Raw genomic sequence first — 21,449 nt, 5'->3', positions numbered from 1 at the left:
AGTTCAAAAGAAGAACTCGATAGACTGACACAAATTCTTACCTCTCAACAGCTACGTCCTCCTCGTTACGTTTAACGGACGGCTCCACTGTAAGCAAGACCTTGTGCACCTCTCGCAGATGGCTGAAGTACACGGCCACGTATCCAAAAGCCTTTTTGCAGAACTCGCAGCTCAGAGACTGACGAGATCGAGCCTCAGAGTGGTGAAGCTTCATATGGGTGCTCAGGCTGCCCGAATGAGCGTAGGCTTTGCGGCACACCGGGCAGACATACGGTCGACTGTAGGTGTGGCTGTTCATGTGGCTCTGGAGGTGATGCTTAAACTGGAAGCAGCGGCTGCAGGTAGGGCAACGATGGAAGGAGCGGCTGGCGACCAGAATTCTAGAATGGGACGAACCGCTCAGATGGAGAGCAACCGGGGGGTGTTGGGTTGGACAATCTGGATCCTTTGTTGTGGTTGGTGTGGGGAGCTGGTGACTTGGTACAAACACCGGTTCTTGACCATCTGAAGTACTGGGAGGCAAGCTAAGTAGCTGGGGGAGGGCCTCCATAACCAACATTGGCTTTGGTTGAATGCTACGGTACTTCTTGGAAATGTCAACTTCTTTTTGCTGGGAATTTGATACGACGATTGAGGGTTTTTCAGGGGACTTTCTACGAAAGAAGGACAATGACCTCTTCTTTCGGGCCTCATATGCTAAGATGTCTTCCATTGTCTTTCTCTTTCGTCCTCTTTTCTTTCCCGGTAGCTTCTGAAGGTTAGCCACAACCGGGTTGAGTGGGTTCTTATTCTGAGGCGGATGAGATGAGTTTGGCAACTGGCTGCTACCCCAAGCTTGAGCTATTTCGTGGATTGAAGGATCTTTGGGGCTCATGGGACCCGACTGGTTTAAGCAATCCTTCTCTGGGGACAAGTTGATCTTGGCAGGTGGAATGAGTGTGGTCTTCATTTTAGAATAGGGAGGTATGGACAGTTTACCCTTAGGAGGGGAAGGGATAATCTGCACTGTTTTACTGAAGATGGCTGGAGAGATAACAGCGATGCTGTTTGGACACGGAGCTGACGCGGGCTTTGTTTGGCACATCCTCACTGGACCGCTTTGCTCCAGGGAATTGCCCTGCGACGTTTTGAGAGCAGTCGGGAGAGTAGAAGATAGGCATGGATTTTGAACAAGGCCTGCAATTGCAGATTGTTCAGCTTTGTCTGGGCTTTGTTCTAATTGGGACCCAGGGTACAGGACAGCATTATCTGGTAAAAGGGCAGGGACAGAGATATCAGAACAGGCCGGGTCGATAAAAATGACCTGCTCGGACGGTTCCACCTTTGGGTTTTGATTTTGAGTTACAGTGCTCTCCTCTTTTCTCTCCTTAATCAACAAAGACGTGTTGCTCACTAGTTTTTTCGGCGCTGCAACCCCAGAGGCAGCTTTCACCCTTAGAGGTGTTGATCTAACCTTACCTGTGGTCCCTGCTCTCCTCACAGGCTTGTACCTGGGTATGGGCAGCTTGAGATTCTTTTGGATGGACTGGGTTTGTTGAGGTTGTTGTTGGTGTGTTGTCTGGGAGGAGACAGGAGGGGGCAGTGCCACCAGAGAGAATGTGCCATCCTGACCAGCTATTTGCATCAGGGCATAGTTTTGGGTAGGCACAACGATGGATTTAGAGGTGGAGCCACTATTAGCTTCAGGGAGGGTAGGGGGAGGTTGACAGGCTAGGACTGTAGGGGACGGGGAAGGCACAATAACTGGGGCCTTGGGGGCGATGTTGCGGAACTGAAGGCTCTTCATTTGAATGGCTGGATTCAGTGGAAACCAGCTGCGAGACAGACAAATTAGTCGTATTAGATATGATTGGGTAGCATATGATCAAAGGAGGCAGGACGCAATCTTGCAGCGATACACCTACATTCTGCAACTCACATCTCTTTTGGGGACCATTTTTGAAGAACATGTTCTATCTGGCCAAGTGTGACAAGCTGTCTGTTAAACCATATCTCCTTGGTCACACATAGTAGTTATCTTGTTCCCTGAGGCTAAGGACAGAATGCCCTCTTTGATTTGAACTCAGCGTGGAGTCATAGTTCCTGCTGGGCCATTGCAGTGAATTCCTTGCGTCAGCCCCCAACTCACTTCCTGGAAAGTACAGCTAGTACATCTGATGAGTCGAAAAATGGTCCCTTCCCCTGTCGCTTGATGACCGTCAAAATTGTAAAGAGTATATCCATAACACTCGCATTTTGGAGGCATCCCAAAAACATTGCAATGATACAAGAAGAAAAAGGAGAGATAACATCATCTTCAAGAGGCAGTAATGAGAAACAGAAAAAGGCCTACTGTTAAACAGCTGGAATTGTTTTTGTACAAAGAATATTTACACAGTACCTGACCACATGACAGCTCCATAAAACTGGAGGTATTCCTTCCCTGCATAGCAGACAACTGATCGTATTTTGATTGTTACCGTGGCCGAACACTCAGTGGATTCAAACCAAGGAATCCTTGGTCTTTAACGCAATTTATTCTTTTCCATTTGAGAAATAAATCGGTCCCTTTTGACAGTTGAATGACATTGAGATTAGGGGGTGGTGATAAAAATATTTTACAAATTCAAAATAGGTTAAGTACTTGCAATATAGTTGTCCAATAGATTCGGTCTTCCATCTTTGGACTTTTGAAGCTCAAAGTCAAACTTAACTCCGCTTTCACAAAATGAAAAAAGTTTGGAGTTTTCCAAACTTTTTTCATTTTGCTCAAGTCTAAAGCAGTCGTCCCTTACCCAGCTCTAAATTTTATAGCAAGGGGTTTATGAGGCGTCCGCTGTGAAATAACAAAGCAAAGCATCGGAATACTTGTGTAAATATGAGGTTTTAAACCTAAACCAAAAAAAAAAAAAACCCGGTGTGGACAAAGAAAGGGTCGGCCTTTTACAGAGTAAACACGGAGCAGAACCGTTGTGGTGTCAACTTGTAAGAAGATCCAACATACATTGTTATTGGGCTCTAAATAGATGATCATGAGGGAAATCATATATAAGGGTTAAAAGACAAATACATATGGAGGTCATAGATTCCACTCAATCTGCCATTGGATTCTAAACGCCATCAGGTTTAATCTGACTTGGGTCAAAGGTCAGGGCTAGGATGATGCAGATGTGTTTTTTGTAAGAGAATGCAAGGGACACAGGGAAAGGGGAGACAGATTAACAGGTAAAGCCAGAGGGTGAGAGGTGAGGGACGTATGTTTATGCATGGAAGAGGTCAGGGTTGAATAAGAGGGCAGTGTTTGAGCAGACCAAGCATGAAGTGAGCGTTAAAAAAAAATATTCTGGTTTACACGCTCAAACAGAGCTGGGACGTGTGCAAAAATGTGGCCCCTGCAAGAAAAATAAGATGCCAGACAAAACTGGCTCAAAGTTGAAGTTGTCCTGAAGTGATGTGGAAAGTGCTGTGTGTTCCAGAGTGCTTTTTATTTTTTTTATTTCAGGAGATATGCAAGGTCAAAGCGCTTGATGAAAAAAAAAAAACACACCATTTATCACATTTAGTTTTAATTACTTTAATGTCCAAAATTCTAATTTTTTTAAAGGCATACATTTTTTAAGAGAGCTTTCAAAATTGTGATGCAGTGCAGAGTTGCTTGAATTGTTGCGTGTACTCTTAAGCACAAGTTTTTACATGATTGTGTAATTGTCTGAAAAATGCCCTTGTGAAAATGCAACCACATTTTGGTCCCTTCATTTTCAAATTGAATTGCACTGCTATTAGTTCCACATTTTTTTAGAGAAGTCAAAGAGATGAGAAAAAGTCTCGAGTTGGATTACAGAGTCATCTTTTTTTTTGTGTGACAGATTTGACAGCAGGAACTAAAAACATGTACACCATTCTGTCGTCACTCCCCCCACTTTTGTAACAAAGTTGTATTCTGAGGGGAGGACAGCAGAGAGCATAGGTGAGGTTTGTTATCTCCCCTGGTAGGGGGAAGCAATGCTCATCTGGGACTCCAAGATAGGGCCTGGAGATGGAGCTGGTTTGGAATGAACTATGTGTCCATGTTTGTGAGTGGGAGGGGTAAAAACACAGCAGAGGCCAAAACTCCCCCAGGTTTTGGCGCAGATGAAAGGCCAGGATCCAGGCTAGATAAGAGGGCAGATCATGGGGGGTCGGGGCCGGTCGGCCGGCCGGCTGTGGGAAGTCGTGTCTAGTCATCTTTAACAAGCCGCTTCTTCTACATGCAAACCTATTCGTGTGAATATTTTTAACCAGTTGTCATTTTAGGCCGAATAATTTTTTTCCACCTGAGCAAGCTTGTGTGTTGTATTGTTTGTTTTTTTTCTTCTATGTCTTCAACTTAAGCCGAGTGTAAAACTGCGAGCGTGTGTGTAGGAGAAAGCTCTTTTGTGTCCGCGGCAAGCCCAGTCATGGAGAAAATGAAATCGGTGTTTGCAGAGGCTGGATGAAACAGGTACTAAAACACACATATTGCACCTTTGCTAGCATCCAGCTGCTACTTTTGTCTTTGGATAACATTGAAAGGTGTTGCTCTCTCTCTCACTCTTGCTCGATCACAGCGCCATATGGTATGCGTGGCATGTACAAACAAACACACAACCATATGTCATCCATTGTCACCTGAGCAAATCAATGCACTGGAGAAAATCCATTCCAATTAGGACCATGCCGATTTTGCCAGCACGTGGATGAAAATGAATCGATAAGTGAGCCCCACTGCTATTCCTCGTATGGTATCCCTTTTAAACCGCCTTAACTGAGCCTTTCTTGCTACGTACATAAACACACGCTCGTCAAAATCTGACCTCGACCGAAACACAACAGCAAATGAGAATATTTACAATCTTACAATTAATACAGCAAAAGGATGTAGAGGTGAATGGCATGGAAGTGGAGTGAAGGTGACAGAAGTGTGTCTAGAAATGTGAGTTTGTGGTCTCGACTGTTAACACCCTATCCCTCCCCAGGCAGCCAGACTGTCTTAGTCATCCAGACTTTGCAACGCTAAACCTTTACCTGACCTTTCCTTACGCGGTGACATTTGGACCTATTGGAATAGGTCAAACAGCACTAAAGCGTGTGGAAGAAAAATAGAAGGAGGGGGGAAAAAAAAAAAGAAGAGAAAACAAGTTGAGTGAGAGCTGTCGGCAGCAACAAGAGTGGACTCTCCAAGAAAAGAAAAGAAATTTCAAGACTTCAACACAGCATCCTGAGAGAGTTTTGTTCACTGCCGGGTGAAAAGAAGCCTCATTGCAACCTCTACTGGCACACAAACACCTTAATGATCACTCCACTGACTCAATGGGACCAATTCAACGGGGAATCTGAAAGGAACGAAGATGCCATCGTGCTAATTTTACTCCCTCTGCATCTCAGATGAAACACTGGAAAAGGCAGGGCGGCATAGAGATGCAGAAAAGTTTTGCGCATCTAATTTTGGACTTTTTTTTTTTTGCATCACGTCCTCCTTCGTATCGTGCATCCAATATGAAAGAGAGTCTCTCTTCCTCTCCCCAGCTTGCAACCATCTCTTTCATTTTAACCTCCCTCCCCTTTTCTCACAACCTGAGTAAATAACTAGTGTTGTGTGGATGCTAATTACAGCTGGCTCAGGGAGAGACGTGATTGGCCCAGAAGGAGAAAGGAGAAGCAGAGGTTGGGAAGGGCAACCCAACACAGACGCCAAGTACCAACCAGAGAAGGCCCACCATATGTTTGTGGCTCCGATTGAGAGACAAATGGAAACGTTGTAAAACTTCCTTAATGACGTCTGCTCCTTCAAACAGATCAAAAGAATCGGCAGATGATCCTCGGAGTTCTCCTGTTGAGGTGAGCCTGGAGCTCTTTAGTATCATTGTGGATGACATCACAAGAAGGACTCAGTTCCGACGCTTAATTTACAAGGATGTTTTCCAATGACGGGAAAGAAGGTGAAACGATGTAAGAGACCACGTCGACGAGACGGTGAAAGGAAAACACGGCAGATTGATTTGTAGCTAGAGGACACGGTCGGAACATCACGGAAGCAACGTTTCATTTTTTTTTTTTAGAAATGCCATCCTGAGAGGTTTCTTGATTAAAAGAAATCTTATGATCCCAGATTAGGACAGGATTGGTAATGACAGGTGCAGGAGAAACCTTAATGTTACAAAGACTTGCGTAAGCTTTTAATCTTGTGTTAAATCCACCGCAAACACCGACAGAGAGACAAAGTGGAAAGGTAGAAAGGATCACAATGTATAAGGGATTGCAGGGGAAGAGGAAAAATTGAAAAAAAAAATGTGATGGGTGGATAGATGAGCTATTTTTATAATGAGGTCAGTGTGAGCTATGGGATTTTTTTCTCTTGGGAATTACACACACACACACACACACACATACATACACAAGCTGTAGTGATGGATCCTGCTGTGCATGGCTACCTCCATCAACAGAAGAAAAAGGTACATGATGCAACTGTGTGATACATTTTTTAACAATGTAAGGCCAAGTCATGTCAAAGCAGAAGTTCTCCCCATAATTGAGGATCATCTTAAACTCAAATTACCTATTTGATGATCTCCTTCGTCATTAGGTGGAGCCGAGATCGTGGTCCGACCCGTCACCTATCCGCACTCCCCCCTGTAAAGACATCAAATATTGAATTTCCCAAAAACAAAAAGTGTGTCTGTAAAACTCTGAAATTCATGAACGCAGCGACGACGACGACGACGACAAAGGGAGGTAAAGTTCTCTCAAGCGATCTATTTGCGACAACGTGTAAAAAGTAACACGACGTGGCGGCGACGACGACATGATTCGCACGTGGCTTTGCGCATACACGCGCGGACACACTCCATTTAACGGAATGAGCGCTCGTTTAGCCAACAGTGTCTCGGCAGGCAGGGGACACAAGGCTGCCCACTCAGTCGGATCCATCCATATTAAATAAATAAGGAGCGCTCTTGTGTGTGTAAATTATTCATTTAACACGCCTTATCCTCTTCCAACAACCTTGTTAGAGCAACTCGGGAGTGGAAAAAGGGGGGGGTGCGTGCGGGTGGGGGTGGGCACAAAGCGACGGGCGAGGCAGACAGTGTGGCTCATGAGCGACTCAGCAGAACCTGTGGTGCATCTCTAAGCTCTCTGGGCGTTCAGTCATAAGGGGGCTAATTCGGCCTGACACCTCTTTTGTTTCAAGCAGAAAAGAGCTGCGTACACAGCAACGCACATGCGCAAGGCCACACAATCCAACTCCACACCGACATGCACAAAGTTGAACAGAAAGAGCACAAGAAATGAATTTTTAGTGCATATTCATAGAATAATCATTCTACTTGTCTGGATGAATTATTGAGGAACGGGAGAGCGGCACACGCAACGGAATAATGTAGTGGATGCTTTTCTGTGCCGCCTGAACTAAAAATCAGAAAGCACGGGAAGTCTTCCCGAAATGATGCTAACAAGCCGCAAAGGTGACGCAGGGGTTTGTTTACGTGAAAATAAATTCATTAAAGCAGGATTTCTCGACTTAATTCTTTCAAATGGAAAATCCCATGTTAGAGCAAACCAAAAGAAGTCAATTTTTTTTTTCATACAAAGAAATACAAAAAATAAAACAGGTGTCCCATAGTGGCAGGGCTGGACTCTAAATTTGCTAGGACCACATGAAAACATCGTCTATTCCAGGCCAGGGCGGCAAAATTACAGCCCTGCTCGTTCTACTCTAGCATTAAACCTCAATTAGCGTACAGCTTTTGCCAATGATGTCATTACGCAGGGTTACTTTTCTTCAGAAAGACAAATGCTTGTATCTGAGCCAGTTCAAACTTTCAAGTGTGGTTCTACAGCAAAGGAACTTTCTTTCCGGGAAAAAAGGTGTATTGTGGTCTTAGTTTGGCTAAATTTACCAAGACTGGTAATACGATCATGACGGGACTTTTCCAAGGAGAAGAAAGGTCAGTTAAGACAGACATTCAATAAACACAAACCCTTTGACCTCCAGTAACCTGACAGAAGAACGCCCAGTCGGATACCAACTGCAATGGTAAGGTACACCTAAAGGGAAACTTGAGCTTGAGCTTCGAGCCAGTCTTCCATATTTAAAAAAATCAATGACACAAACAAATAGACTCTTTAAAACTTGCATTACACAATAAAGATAACTGAATAGAAGAAATTCTCTTTGGATGTAAATTTAAAGAAAGTTAGTACCAATTCGTGGTCTCAGCAACTTCTTAAGCATCTTGCCACTAAATAAGTATCGATGCACGAATGCCACATTATGAAATGCCACTTCGAGTTCAAGCTATTCCAAGAGCTATTGTGGAAAACTAGGGTCACTTATAAAGATAGACTGAAACTTTAGGGCCAACAAAGTGACATCAACGCAGTGCTTTAAGGCAGAACCTTCTTCCTACCTTTTTGTAACGGCTTCCTCGCACTGTAAATTATTTATTGCAGCTCGCAGCAACTTCTCACTCGAAGACCACTAGGTGTAGAAGAGAGGAATCACTCTTACATCTTCAAAGAGAAATCAGTTATGGCTAAGTTTGTGTGCGTTTTTTTTAATCACCCAGATTCTTTATAAAATTTCTCCATCATGCACAGGTGAAACGCAATGGGAGGGGGGGGGGGGGGACTTTCTCAGAAAGTGGAACAGACTTTTTTTTTTTTTCCACACCAAACTCGGGCAAAAACTTTCTTCCAAGGGGTGGGTTTGGAGAGCGTGAGATCAAAAGCCTGCAAGTTTCTGGTGAGCGGATCCAATCAGCCGAGAGGGCCAAGGAGAGGAGGAGAGACAAGTGCTTCCCTTTTAAATTGATCCCACTGAGACCCTCAAGGTTCCCCTCGCAGGACTCGCAGCAAAGCGCGAAAAAAAAAATGGTCCTGAGGATCTGATGAGGAACTGGGAGGAGAGGGTGGGAGAAGAAAGACTGTTTTGGGTAATGGGGGGGGAGTGGGGGGGGGGACATGGAACAGAGAAGTGTGAGGGAGACACGCCAGTTGTGGCAGATCAAGAGAGGCGAGGCAGACAAGGAGGTGGGCTCATTTGCCAAGGGGGCATCTATGCATCCAGCAAAGAGTCAGTGTGGGTGGTATCAAAGCACTGGTACCCAAATGATGATGATACGCTCAAGTGTATCTGTATTCGGCCCAGGTCTTGGCAGCGGAGACGTTGGATCATTTGGAGCTGGCCTGAGATCAGACCCTGGACGAAGACGGTGTCGATATACGCGGCGTGCTCGGCTCTCAAAGGAACAAGCGCTATCAGAGCAACCCAGAGACTCGGGAGCCTGCCAGACTCACGTCCGACTAACCGTTTGCCAACGAGTGCATGAAAGTATACGCGATGACGGTGTATATTTCCAGTCGCCTTGTTTATGGCCAATACATTTCCAGCAATTATCAAAAAAAAAAAAAAGAACATCCAAATTACAAATGAGAAATCAGTCGGTGTAATTGCATAGTTAGCCTGGTGAGTTTGTTTGAAGCTTAATTGATCATTCTGAAAATAATTCTACCTGTGGCCATCTTGAAAACGGTCACCAACATTTCCCATTTGACAGCATTTTTTTTTTTTCCCCCAAATATTTCGATCAAATATTCTTGTAGCACATCTGTGACATTTATGGCTTACAATAAACCGACGTAGTGGTTTTTCCATCACCACTGCTCTGCATAAATAACTCACAGTCTAATAAATAAGCAGATCTCTACTAATATCATTAAAGTGCTCTTAGGGTAACCACGCCCCTTTATCCCTGACAGACTCATCAGCATCAATAATGTGACATTTCATTCAGTTGACTGTCCTGATGAAGCCATTTATTTAATTAACTAGGATAGAGGGGGGGGTTGGTAACATACACAAATTCAAGGTTATATGACCAGGACTGAGTTGGCACCAATAATCTTTAGTGGTGGTGGTGTGGCCAATTCCTTGCTGAGAGAGCAAGCTCATCATGAGTGCTAATTTTCTCCAGCGTACACAAAATAAGAGGCTCTATTTATAATGAGGGAACCAGGAGGGAGGGGGGGGGGATTATCTTATCATTAGAATGAAGACGAACAATCAATTTCAAGGCTTAAAAGGCTGCCAAATACACTTCACTTATTTAACGTCACCCTTCTTTGCCTCTTTCTCAGAAGTTTTTCAAGACTATCAGCCAACAACACATGAGAAAACCTTGATAACCAATTTATTTGTGTTTATCCACAAGTTAAAGCCACATAGTAAGATCATTTGTCTTTTCCGTAAAGTCTATTGATGGGTGTATTGATAGCGACGTCTCTTTAACATGGGTTTTGAGAATGTTTGGTCTCCCCCTTCAGTCACTTGTGAGCTGCAGAGCCTGGAAATGATTAGGCCTGGGAGGGCAATTAGCCCGAGCATCGCTGGGCTAAATATAGAGCAGCGTGGCCGAGCTCTGCTCCTGGGTCATGTCCACAATGCAGTCTCCACGCACATATGTTAGCACAATCTGGATTGTTTCATGACTGATGCGAAGGCTTCGCTGACTCAGATGAGATAACATAACTCAGCTGTCGATCCGGTGTCTCGTGAGGCCAGGAGTGGGAATGAACCCTAAAAGGAAACATTTCCGCTATAACAGTGAGTCAAGAAGGTTTATTGAAATGGAAGCTGACGTCATAAAATGCCAAAGTTGGGATATACTTTCCCACACTCTCATCTCATAGCTTCCTGGCCCCTTCAGTCCCGTTACCTCCTGCCCCCTTGTGAGAAAAAAAAATATGTAGATTTCATCCTTAAAAACAGGAGGTTCGCCCACTTGCTCACCTGGGACAGCTGTTGGACAGCAAAGGCAAACCAAGAAGGTTATAAGAGCCTGGGAATGTTTAACATCTAGAAAGCAATCAGAACATAGCCACTGCTTAGGGAATTGGACAGGAAATACGGAGAGTAACCCTTTCCTGCCTGAAAGGAAAGACCAGAGGAAGTCATTTAGGCTACGACAAATTTGCAAACTGAAAAGTGAGCGTAGTTCGAATGATAGTTTCTTTCTTAGCAGCTTGTTTGGATTGATTTCATTCCGTAGCTTGGCACGATAATGACTTTTGGAGAAAAATCATCACAGTCATCTCTTGACATTCTACCGCCCTCTGCTGTCGACTGGAATTGACGTCAAAGTGCAATGTAGCAAATGCTAACATATCACGATTAAATGCCATTTTGGATGCCAGATGATGTTTTATGTTTGCTATGGTGACTGAATCAATTTTTGTTTCCTGACACAGGATGGCCCTTTCCCCGAGTCACAAGACAAATAGAGGAATTTCATTCTCCTAAAGTGTGGCTGTTGCTGACAAGTAGCCTTCTCTTCCTCAAACAGGCTTATGTGGCAATACTTGAGCGTGTGTATAGGTGATAGGAAGTTTCGTTTCCGTCCAGTGTTCCTCCTTGCTGCTTCGTTCTCTTGTTCACTTTTATGGTGTGTATAAACCATTTTGTTTTACCGCGAATGAAAAAGTGAGGGTTTGTTGGAAATACTTCTCGAATTTGCCCAATAAATTAAACTCGTTTGCAAAAACGATACAATTTAGTATGTTTTACAATACGGTACGATCCGGTTGTAGTTCTGAGATCACTTCAGTTGCAAAAAAAAAAAAAAAAAAAAGACTGGCGCTGTCGATCAGCACATTCCGACTATGCTCTGATGTTCCAGGAGTGTATCAGAGTGCACATTTCCAAATACAATGGGCTCTGTTTAGTGTAACGTCACACAAATGTATTACACGAATATCAACATTCTACTGAGAAAATAAAAAAGAATTAAGGTCAAACGTAACCAAAACACAACCATAGAAATTTGCCCTAAGAGAAAGAAGACCATTTGGTGTGACTTACAGTCCATGTAAATCCAACTATGCCTTGGAGTGACATTATTTATTAAGACAAGTTAAAAGATGTAGAGTGTATGCATTATGAAGCTAGCTTCTGTTGGAGCAATGTTGGCTGTAACCCGACTTAACGTTGGCCCGCTCTCTCTGAACAGATGTCCCTTGTGAGACACGAAGAAGTCTGATGGCTTTAATTTACCCCTTCTACAAAAGGATTTCTTTTTGATGGCCGATTTTAATGTATAGACGATTTATGGGCGGAGATTTTGATCTTAATTACTTTGTTAATTAACTCCGATTCACAGGCAGAGCTTCCGGTCTATCCCTTTGCATTGCTGAGAGGGCTCCTCAAGAATCTCTCACATCCTCATTTTTAAAAGCACTTGTGACTCTGATTTGCAGGTCTGCTTTTGCTGAAGGTGGGATTTTTTTTTGTGACCCCCCCCCCCCCCCCCCCTCCTTGAAACGTCAGCAAAGACCAGAGAGCTCCAGTTATTGGTTTCCACTGCCCGGGAAGAACCTGGCGTTGTTTCCGTACCTCCTTACGTCCACACAGTAGACTTGAGTCAAACGGACGCATCGTCCAGATTTATGTTTATCGTTTTCCAATGAAAGTCAGAGAGGTAGGTGATGAAATGGCTCTTCATTGCCGGTGCTTCGCCTATGATGTATGGATTTGAACATTTAGCTAATCAAAAAAACTAAATGGATGTTGTTAAAAGAAGACAACTAGTCAATCGTAGGTGTTTTTGTCAAATTTCCACTTCAACAATGGTGTTCATTTGCATGTGATATATTCAAACAGGTTGTGCGCAACATGAACAAGAAGTAGGCGTCTTGGCACGGAAGCTTGCTTGAGAAGAACAAGCAAAGAGCGAGGAGAGGCAAGGTCCAGCTGAGGCAGCTGCTTGCTATTACTCTCACCCCGCAACCCCCCCCCCCCTGGCAGGAAATGAGCAATCATTTAGTACTGACAGGTACATGCTGAACCGCTGCTATCTCTGCTCAGAACCAACCAAATAATGAATTACAGCAGTTTGGAACTAAGCCTCTCAAGTATTAATGCTGCGTTCATCGGTTTATATCTTTTCAGGTGCAAGAGTGGGATTTTCTGACGTGACGTGGCCCTTAAACGATAGACGAACCGACGTTGTATCCGCAGTGAATATATCAGAATCAATGTCCGCGAATGTGACGCAGGATTGGTTAAGAAATGTAAACACGATTAATAACAATACCAAGTATCGGTACTCGCGACGACAGCCGATACTAGGTATGGCCCTCTTTACATTCATTTTATGTCAGGAAAATTGCTATGTTAGAATATAAATGTCTGTCTTTCAAATGATCTGTCAATTTTTTGGGGAGATACATTTTCTGCTTCAAAAGTACTAGTGGTTATCAGTACTTGGTATCGGTATCGTGACTCCTCAAAAATGAAGTCCTGAAACTGGCATCGGTCTGAAAAAAAAGAAGAAAGTAAAACAAATCATCTAATTGCAGTTTTCCTATTGTGAATGACACCTATCGCAAATTGATCATGCCATGCTTATCTAAAACGTCCACATTCAAGATCTTGGAAACAAGCGGCGCTCCCTCTTGTTTAGTCTCTGACAGTCTTCTCCAAACATCCCAGATGTCTCATTACTGCAAAACAAGCAGCGGGATGAGCAACATAGAAGCCACCGGCCCTCGACGATGCCTCTTTTTCAATTAGAGAAGATTATCCCAGCCAGAGTGGCTCTTCCCGTGCGGTGATATGCTAGCTTGCCTCACGCAGGACGACCGTGTGTCATGTCGAGATAAATTTAGTGAGTGGCGGAATTAAAGGTGATTGCAAAGAGGGGAGTTGTAGCTCCACATGAGTGCACAACAAGCTTAATAGCAGGAGGTTGCTCTGGCATCTATAAACTTTACAACCTATGAGAATACATAGGCAGAGACACAGTTACGCACTTACAAGCCCTCACTAGCTCCCATAAATTAAAGCGATAGGCTCGCCACAATTCCTTAAAATATACAGAAGCTTTAATCAGCAGCCATGAATCAAATTGCAATCCTAACATTTCTGCAGGGCTCGTTCATAAGCTAAAGCGGGAATGTTCAATGCTCTTGATGAAAATCATTAGGAGAAGACGGTGAAGACAAAAACAAATTGGTACGGATCTGAAACATGATCAGTTTGTTGTGCAACCAAAGACGTCTAGTCTTGAAATAGAAAATGCAGCTGCAAAACAGTGAAGCTTGCCTGCATGACACTAACGCTGCATAACTTTCCAGTGTGTCTGTGCCATAGCTGGAGCTCCTCCACTGACCATGGGCGTCTGTGGTTAAATCGTGCTAGTCTACAGGTCCGGAGGAGGCAGTCGGGCTCCGTTACTGCTGACGCGGAGCACCCTCGTAGGGGAACGACTGAGTAATGGCAGGGTAACGTGATCCAGGGATCCAAGGGAGTGGGAGCAAGCGTGACGCTTAAATCATAGCTGTGGGAAGGAGAACGGGAGACGCGCATAACGTGTTTGCGAGACAGGAAGATGAGAGGCTGAGGAGACAAAGGGTGGAGTAACAAAATGAATTAACAGGGGGGCGGTATATTTTGCAAAGCGCCCCGTAACACGGGATGCTGCCATTCATGAATGTACCGCACCTCTTGAAGTGGGAGGACCCTCAGAGGAATGACAGGGTGTGGCTTGGCTTTCAGATTTTAGAAGACCGTCTCAGACGGAATAAACATGTGCCAGGTCCAAAATGACTTGGATTTGAAATGTTTTCTAGAGCTATTGTGGTTAATCTTGTCGCATGCTACCAAGGGGACCAACTGATGCTACAATGCGTTCATATCATACGTTTGCATTCCATTTTCATTCGAAATGAATAGAAGGAATTCTCAGGTCAGGTCGATGAAATCTCAATCAATACCCCGATCAGAAAAACTTCCCCGATGATTTACGATAGTGTGAAGGCCTTCAATTCATACCATGATATGAATTTCAGACCATATCATGGTCCTTAAAACGCAAGTCGGATGAGACTTGAGAAATTATATTCACCCGACTATTACTGAGCCAAAAACATATTTTCCCATCCACCATATGCTCTTCATTCATTATTCAGGCATGAGATGCGCTTTCCTTGTTCTTCAACCATCCGCTCATGACATATTTGGGCGGCACTTACCTGAAAGGACTCGTTTAAGCAGAATAGTATGAAAGAGAAAAGATGTTCTTAAACGAGCAATCTTTTTTGGGCCATATGAAACAGTTGTATTGCAGATTGCTCATGTCTGCACCTCACTTGCTGTCGATAACAGCAATTGACATTTACCTTTCTTATGCAAAAAAACAAAAAACTTTCAAACTACGCTCGTCGAAAAAGTAGTACGATTTTTCTCGCGTCGGCTCTTTGTTGAATAATTTCTACCGAGACTGCTTCTTCAAAGCACCGTGATGAGTGGCGCCTGAAAGAAAAGCGAATGCATGTGCGTGTTACAGTAATATGATCATACGATCGAGCGGAAACGTTAGACAAGCATCTAAGTTTCCTTTGCCTGCCATCTCGCCCCACGAGAAACCACAGTGGAACTGCTCACCAGCCAAAATCAACATCACAACCAGCTGTATGGCATGGATTTTGTTTACGCAAGGTGCCGTGTTTACATGCCAACCCCTTCCTCACGTTTGCAAGGGGTGGAAAATTACCACAATGGTACACTTCCCTTAGAGCCATTGTACGTGACGCACCCTTCAGAAGTGTGAGCCATTTGCCACGGTGAGCGTGATAAACGAGGCTGTCACAGTCCAACTGTGACCGACTCCTCCAAAGAGCTGAGAGCTGCACCGGGCCCAGTGAAAAACTCTTAAAAAAAAAAAAAAAAAAAAACGTGTCAGCTAACCAATTTTCCAAGTGAGCAGTAAGCTGCTCTGAAATGAACTATAAAGCTGGAATCAAATCGTATGCATGCTTTTACCTATTATGATTTACTTTACTGACTTGAAAAAGACAGCCATTTATAATTATTTGAAGTAGCCACATCAAAAGATGAATTTATTTGATTTCTATACATCTTACACATATAGCTAGACAATATTCATTTTTTTCTGCTTTGCTATGCTTTTTTTGCTATATTGCAACATCAAATTCATTTCACTATGCACATTGACACATCTTAATCGCAATCAATGCTTCACCTTTGTGTGAATACAATATTTATAGCAGTGCTGTATATTTTCCTACAAGTACCAGACCAAAACCTGAAGCACATGGCCCAAATCTAATCTGGAAAAAGATTGGATTCCTTGTGGTTTGTGGCTCCACTCTTCCAACAAAATCACATCTGAGTAAAAGCTCTGCAGATCTCGGTTAGACCTGGGTTTAATTTTTATGATAGGGAATGTGGCCCTAGTAACGGCAATGTATTTTTTTTTTTTTAGGGTGGGACATTTCTTATGATGAACACTTGGGCTTATTACGCTACTGTATGTAGCTCATGATGGTGATAACTTTTGTGTCAAATATTTGAGAAAAATAACATTTGACCAATGCACGTCTTGCAATTTGGATCAGCAAACTGTCTACTTAGAAAAGCTGAACTACACTAGATTGACATGAGACCCCAGTAACAGAGCTCTACAGGGAAAAAAAAAATTAGTAGGGGGCAAGTGAAGGGCAAATGCACGCTTGGCTTTTGGGGGCAACGTGCGATGACAGCTAGACATTGAAGACCTCCCAAAAAAAAAATAAAAAAAAAAATGCAGGTCTGAAGGGGTGCGAAATGAAAACTTCCTGCAAGAGTTGCAGCATGTGGGATTCACTGACCTTTACAGCTCGTTATAATGTGACAAAACCTGGCTTCCTGGCAGTGGTGGAAATAATATTTTCTACCTGGAAAGGAAAACCAAAACCCCCTCTGGAATATACACCACAGTGTGAGCTATTTCCAGGTTCAGTATGTTGGCTCTTCTTGGAGGGGAATTTCTTCTTCCCTCCTCCCCACAAACACAATGTCAATTTATCACATCTGATCATTAACATCTAAAATGCATTTCAACTAGCACTGCTGTATGAGTAATACTTGCAAGAATAGGAAAGCTTTTTTTTTTTTTTATTCACTGATTGTGAGAAACATCCATGTTGACATACTGCAAGCTCACAGTTGCCAAGTGCGGCTGATCAGGCAGAACGCTTCCAGTCACCAATCGATGAGAAAACTGATACAGCAGATGGCTTGTTTCACAAAATAATTTGTTTCACATCGTCGACGGGAAAAGAGCCAACATAAACTGCTAAAAAGGCAGACACTTCAAAAGACAAACTTGGAAGGAAATGTTCTGCCTTTTACATCAACTATGGGCCAAACAAATCAACAACATGACATAATACATGCAGAAACATAACACGCAGCCAATGACTACTCTTGCATGCAGATGAAAGTTTATTTGATACATTTTTGTTTTTAAATGTATTAAATTACATTTATTTATATGATTAAAATTACTTGCGCTATACTGTTCAATAAAAAAAAGCAATTTTATTTACTAACCATGTACAATAAGCAGAAACACTTCATTCATAATTCACCAGTCATGTGTTATGTTTTAACTACAGCAGAAAGGATCCCAAAAGTTACATACCAGGCTTTCCTAAAACGTGGGCCTCACAATCCATCAATGCATCGGCCAGTTTTCAGAGCTTTGGTCCTTAAGGCTCCTTGTAAGAAAAATGAAAGTCCTATTAGAAAATATTAAATAAACATATAGAAATCAAAAATACAAACTGCGGAAACATATCGTCCGGTGCTTCAGGGTTTAAAATGAAACGACCTACTTTGATGAATCAGATCTGGCATTTTAATTTCACATAGGTTACAGTTTACATATACACACAAAGAATGCTTTCATTATTTTGTACATGTGGGTTTTGAATAAGCTGACTCTTGTGCAAAGGGAAAAAAAAACCCTCATAAAATTCTACTAGTTCACATCTAGTCCATCACTAGTAGAACTGGTTGCATGCAGAAGCCAACAAGTGCACAGTCTTACCTCACTCACAAAATGTTGTTTAGGTCACCTGTACACTACTAGTGTGCCAAAACTATACTGTGCAGAAATGTCATACATTACTCATTATGTTGCTCTTTTGGAAGATGACAGGTACCTGTCAATTGACTATGACTTGTGCATTCCAGAAACACTTTAATTTGGAATCTGCAACCAAGAACAAAGTGGCAAGGGAGTTCTATGCACAAGATTCCCATGAAGCCAATATCTGAGCATCACTTTGAGGCTGTCAGTGACATTGCTTGCTGCTGGAATCCTAATTTGATGACGTTTGTCTGCAGAGCATCGTCGTCGGATTAGCACGGGCCTGCTCTGCACAACCTGTGCACAAACTGACAGATCTTACGAGAGCGTTTACCAACACGAAAGTTGATGCATGTGAATATTCACGTCACACTATTGCATGTTGTTGTTTCCCAAGTGACGGTGTTACACAAACAGTAAATGAAGAACTAATGCAGATATTCCAGCTACATGTACAAGCTATGGTGACTGACAGCAGTGCAAACTAAGACCTGTTTGGCTTCGTTGACGTAAGTCAAAGCATCAGGCTCCATGTTACTATTGCATTACCTCGAATTACGTCCCACTCGGATCTCCAGAGAACTGGAGGCTGCACCTTCACTTTAAAGACGGAGTCATTTTGCAAAATACTCTGCAAAATCGTCGCTTCTCATTTCTGTTTTTGCTCCAGCCATTTTGGACCAAACCGAAAATGATAACATATGGGGGTGTTTATATGCGGGGGATAGTTTTCATTTGTTATTCCTCGTACTAAATCGGCTCATGTAAATTCAACTCACTAATTTTACGGTTTATATTTTTTGGCTTGAATATTTTCTCTCGCGACTGGTTAAAAAAACGGTGCTTTATAGACATGTTTGTCATAATATACCTCACACCAGAAGAAATGGTACAGTCCGCCTGTTCAGTGCGTCTCCTGCACTATATGCAGCCAAGCGCTCAGCTGCTGAGTTAACTCCAGCAGTTTCACTCGCTGGCACGCAGATGAGAGGAGCGCAGAGATGCATGTAAACAATCGATGGTGACTCTTACTTTGGGTGCCCCAAATAGGCAACGATTTTGCATATTGATTATTTGGCTGTGGAAATAAATAAATGTCAAACCCAATTAATGCCTTGGGAAAAAAAACACGGATGCCAGATCTAAACAAACAAACAAACAAACAAACAAACAAACAAACAAACAAACAAACAAACAAACAAACAAATAAATAAAATAAAAATAAAGAAATCAGCAAATACATCAAACCGCAGCTATGCAGGGGTCAACTGTAAATGATAATGTGAAATTATTGACTATGGGTTCCATTTTTCATATAATAATAGTAATACGGCCATGTTTAAGGTAATTGGTACGCGAATCAACAATTAGCAATCACAGGGCACCGTTAAACCAACTACTTTATTTGTATTCACAATCATATCTACGACTATAAAGTTTTTTTTTCATCTTTACTTTTTCATAATATCAATTTGAGACAATCGGTGGAAATCTAACCAGGGTTAAGTAAACGTATCTTCAAGTTGGAATACCCATAAACAGCAAAGCACCTCTATTGCAATATATTTTCTTATGATATGCTATATATTTATTGCTATGATTGCTGTGTGCAATATTTAATTTATGCTTTTATAATTCAAGTAAGTACAATAAATGACATAGCACCGATGATTCCTTTTTCTTGACATCTAATGAAGCCGTAAAAAGACATTTAGGTACGCATGAAGGTCTGCGCACATTTACGCACACCCTTTTTGCTAGTGTTTCACACTGCGGTCTTTGGGCAGCGAAGCATGTTGTTGTTAGTTTTGCAGTTTGAGTCACCTGGGGCTACACACGTCTTCATCTGTTAACCACTTGTCACGGTTTACAGGAATATCATCTGTGACAGGTGCTCTCAGACTATGTCACTTTGACAAACGGTCAGAAAGAGAAAACATGCATTTATTCAACTTAAGGCTCTTTTACACTCACTCATAACGAGGAGGTAGTAGAGTGAAGGATTGAGAAGAAAAAAAGAGGCTTGGTTGCCTCTGTTTCATACTGATAATGCCGTGTGACTCGTATCAATATTTCTCATCTCTCTAAATAGGATATGAAATAGCTTTTTCTGTAAGCCTTGATGAACGACACAGCTATCACTTGCCAGCATTTGTCGAGCGGCTAACTGTAACTCTCGATTAAATCCTCCGAGCATCACTGTGAAAGAGACGTTAAAGCATTTCAAATGATATTCCGAGCCATCAGTAGCGCTTGGCTGCATGGGCCATCGAAGCGCATTGAGATCTTCAGCATAGAAAAAGTAGTCATGTCATCTGACTTTGTGATCAATAAAAGGATCTTTAGCTCAGGTCCAAATAGAATTAAGAATTGCTTTAGGATAATGACATTATCGACCAACATTCAGTAAGGCGTTTTAAGCTGTGTCAGGTTAATTCCCATCTACGAAGGTGTGTAGGGAGTCGCTCTGAATTGCATTGATGGAATGTTCTCATAGATGATGCTGTACTAGCATAGCATTGCTATCCTCAGCACGACCGAACATTCTCATATGCCTCATAGACATAAGTATAGTTCACAATATTATTGTTGCTTCTATACTTGAATGACCGCCAGGCAAGGTGCATTCCGGATTCCTCTGGATAGTTAAATGAATAAAGGTTTATCCATGATAATTCACCTGAATACATAAATTATGTGATTTGCACGAGTAGAAGTAGATTGGAGTGACACTAATATTATACAAATCTAATCTTATTAACACAATTCAGAGCAGAAACACCCGAACTCCCCCCCGAGGATGACTGCTTGATTAAACTTTAAAATATGTTGCGCATGTAGATCCATTTATTTCTTTTCTTTCCTCTTCCAATATTTTTTTTTTTAAGCAAGGCAGTCTCATTGACCCGCTCAGCGGATAAAAGTGATGTACCTTGCTCATTATATGAAAAATGCATTTCTTTATTTGATTTAATTATGTATGTTGTCCACTGTCGAGTTGAAAACTGCTGCTCATGTGAGGGATGTTTCAAGCGTACCTTTTTGCCATTGGCACGGAATTCATGACTTTCCTATTACCGGCATACCTCACGTTCTCTCGTATGCAACCTTATGGAAATATTAAATGAAGTGTCTGCACACCTCAGTGGACACATTGAATAAGCATGAGCATTCTTGCTCATGGTCCACAACGTGAGGCTTAAGTTGATTGCCATTTTGGACTCTTTTTAGCTGACAGGCTTTAATACCTATGAGATGATGAGTGTTTCTTTTGGGGGGATGGAATTTCTTCGTTGGGATTTGCCTTTAAAAAATCTTGCACGAGATAACTCTTGCAATTTAAAAAGGAAGTCCACCTATTTTTTTTTCTTTGTAATCATGTTCTATGCAGCCCAACTTGTCAAAACACAGCGTTGTGATCAATGTTTTATGCGTGGAAGATGAATTAAACGGGAAAAATCGACCTGTTTTCATCTATCTCATGGGGCGGCCATTTTGCCACTTGCTGTCGACTGAAAATGA

At 42.5% G+C, this 21,449-nt stretch overlaps 1 protein-coding gene across 5 annotated transcripts in view; it reads right to left on the bottom strand.

Annotated features, from left to right (window-relative positions):
• Positions 1–18,607, bottom strand: part of znf438 (zinc finger protein 438) — a 37,081-nt gene extending 18,474 nt beyond the window's left edge. For 3 of the 5 annotated variants that reach the window (XR_015069170.1, XR_015069171.1, XR_015069172.1), the window contains exons 1-3: positions 18,477–18,607; positions 17,478–17,553; positions 6,554–6,627 (exon numbers count right to left, since the gene is read on the bottom strand). Coding sequence is in view for 2 of the 5 variants with exons in the window: in XM_085939188.1 (XP_085795314.1) it covers positions 42–1,786 (1,745 nt within the window). In the remaining 3 variants the exon portion in view is untranslated. Of the gene's footprint in view, positions 1–41; positions 1,815–6,553; positions 6,628–17,477; positions 17,554–18,476 lie in introns of those variants that run through there. The other 2 variants (XM_085939188.1, XM_085939189.1) reach the window with 2 other exon arrangements.
• Positions 18,608–21,449: the final 2,842 nt, after the last annotated feature.

Source organism: Syngnathus leptorhynchus, chromosome 19 (assembly GCF_054491065.1).
Source record: "Syngnathus leptorhynchus isolate UIUO chromosome 19, UIUO_Slep, whole genome shotgun sequence".
Taxonomy (NCBI): domain Eukaryota; kingdom Metazoa; phylum Chordata; class Actinopteri; order Syngnathiformes; family Syngnathidae; genus Syngnathus; species Syngnathus leptorhynchus.
The sequence above is the reverse complement of the archived record's forward strand: the minus strand, read 5'-3'. Positions and strand labels throughout refer to the sequence as shown.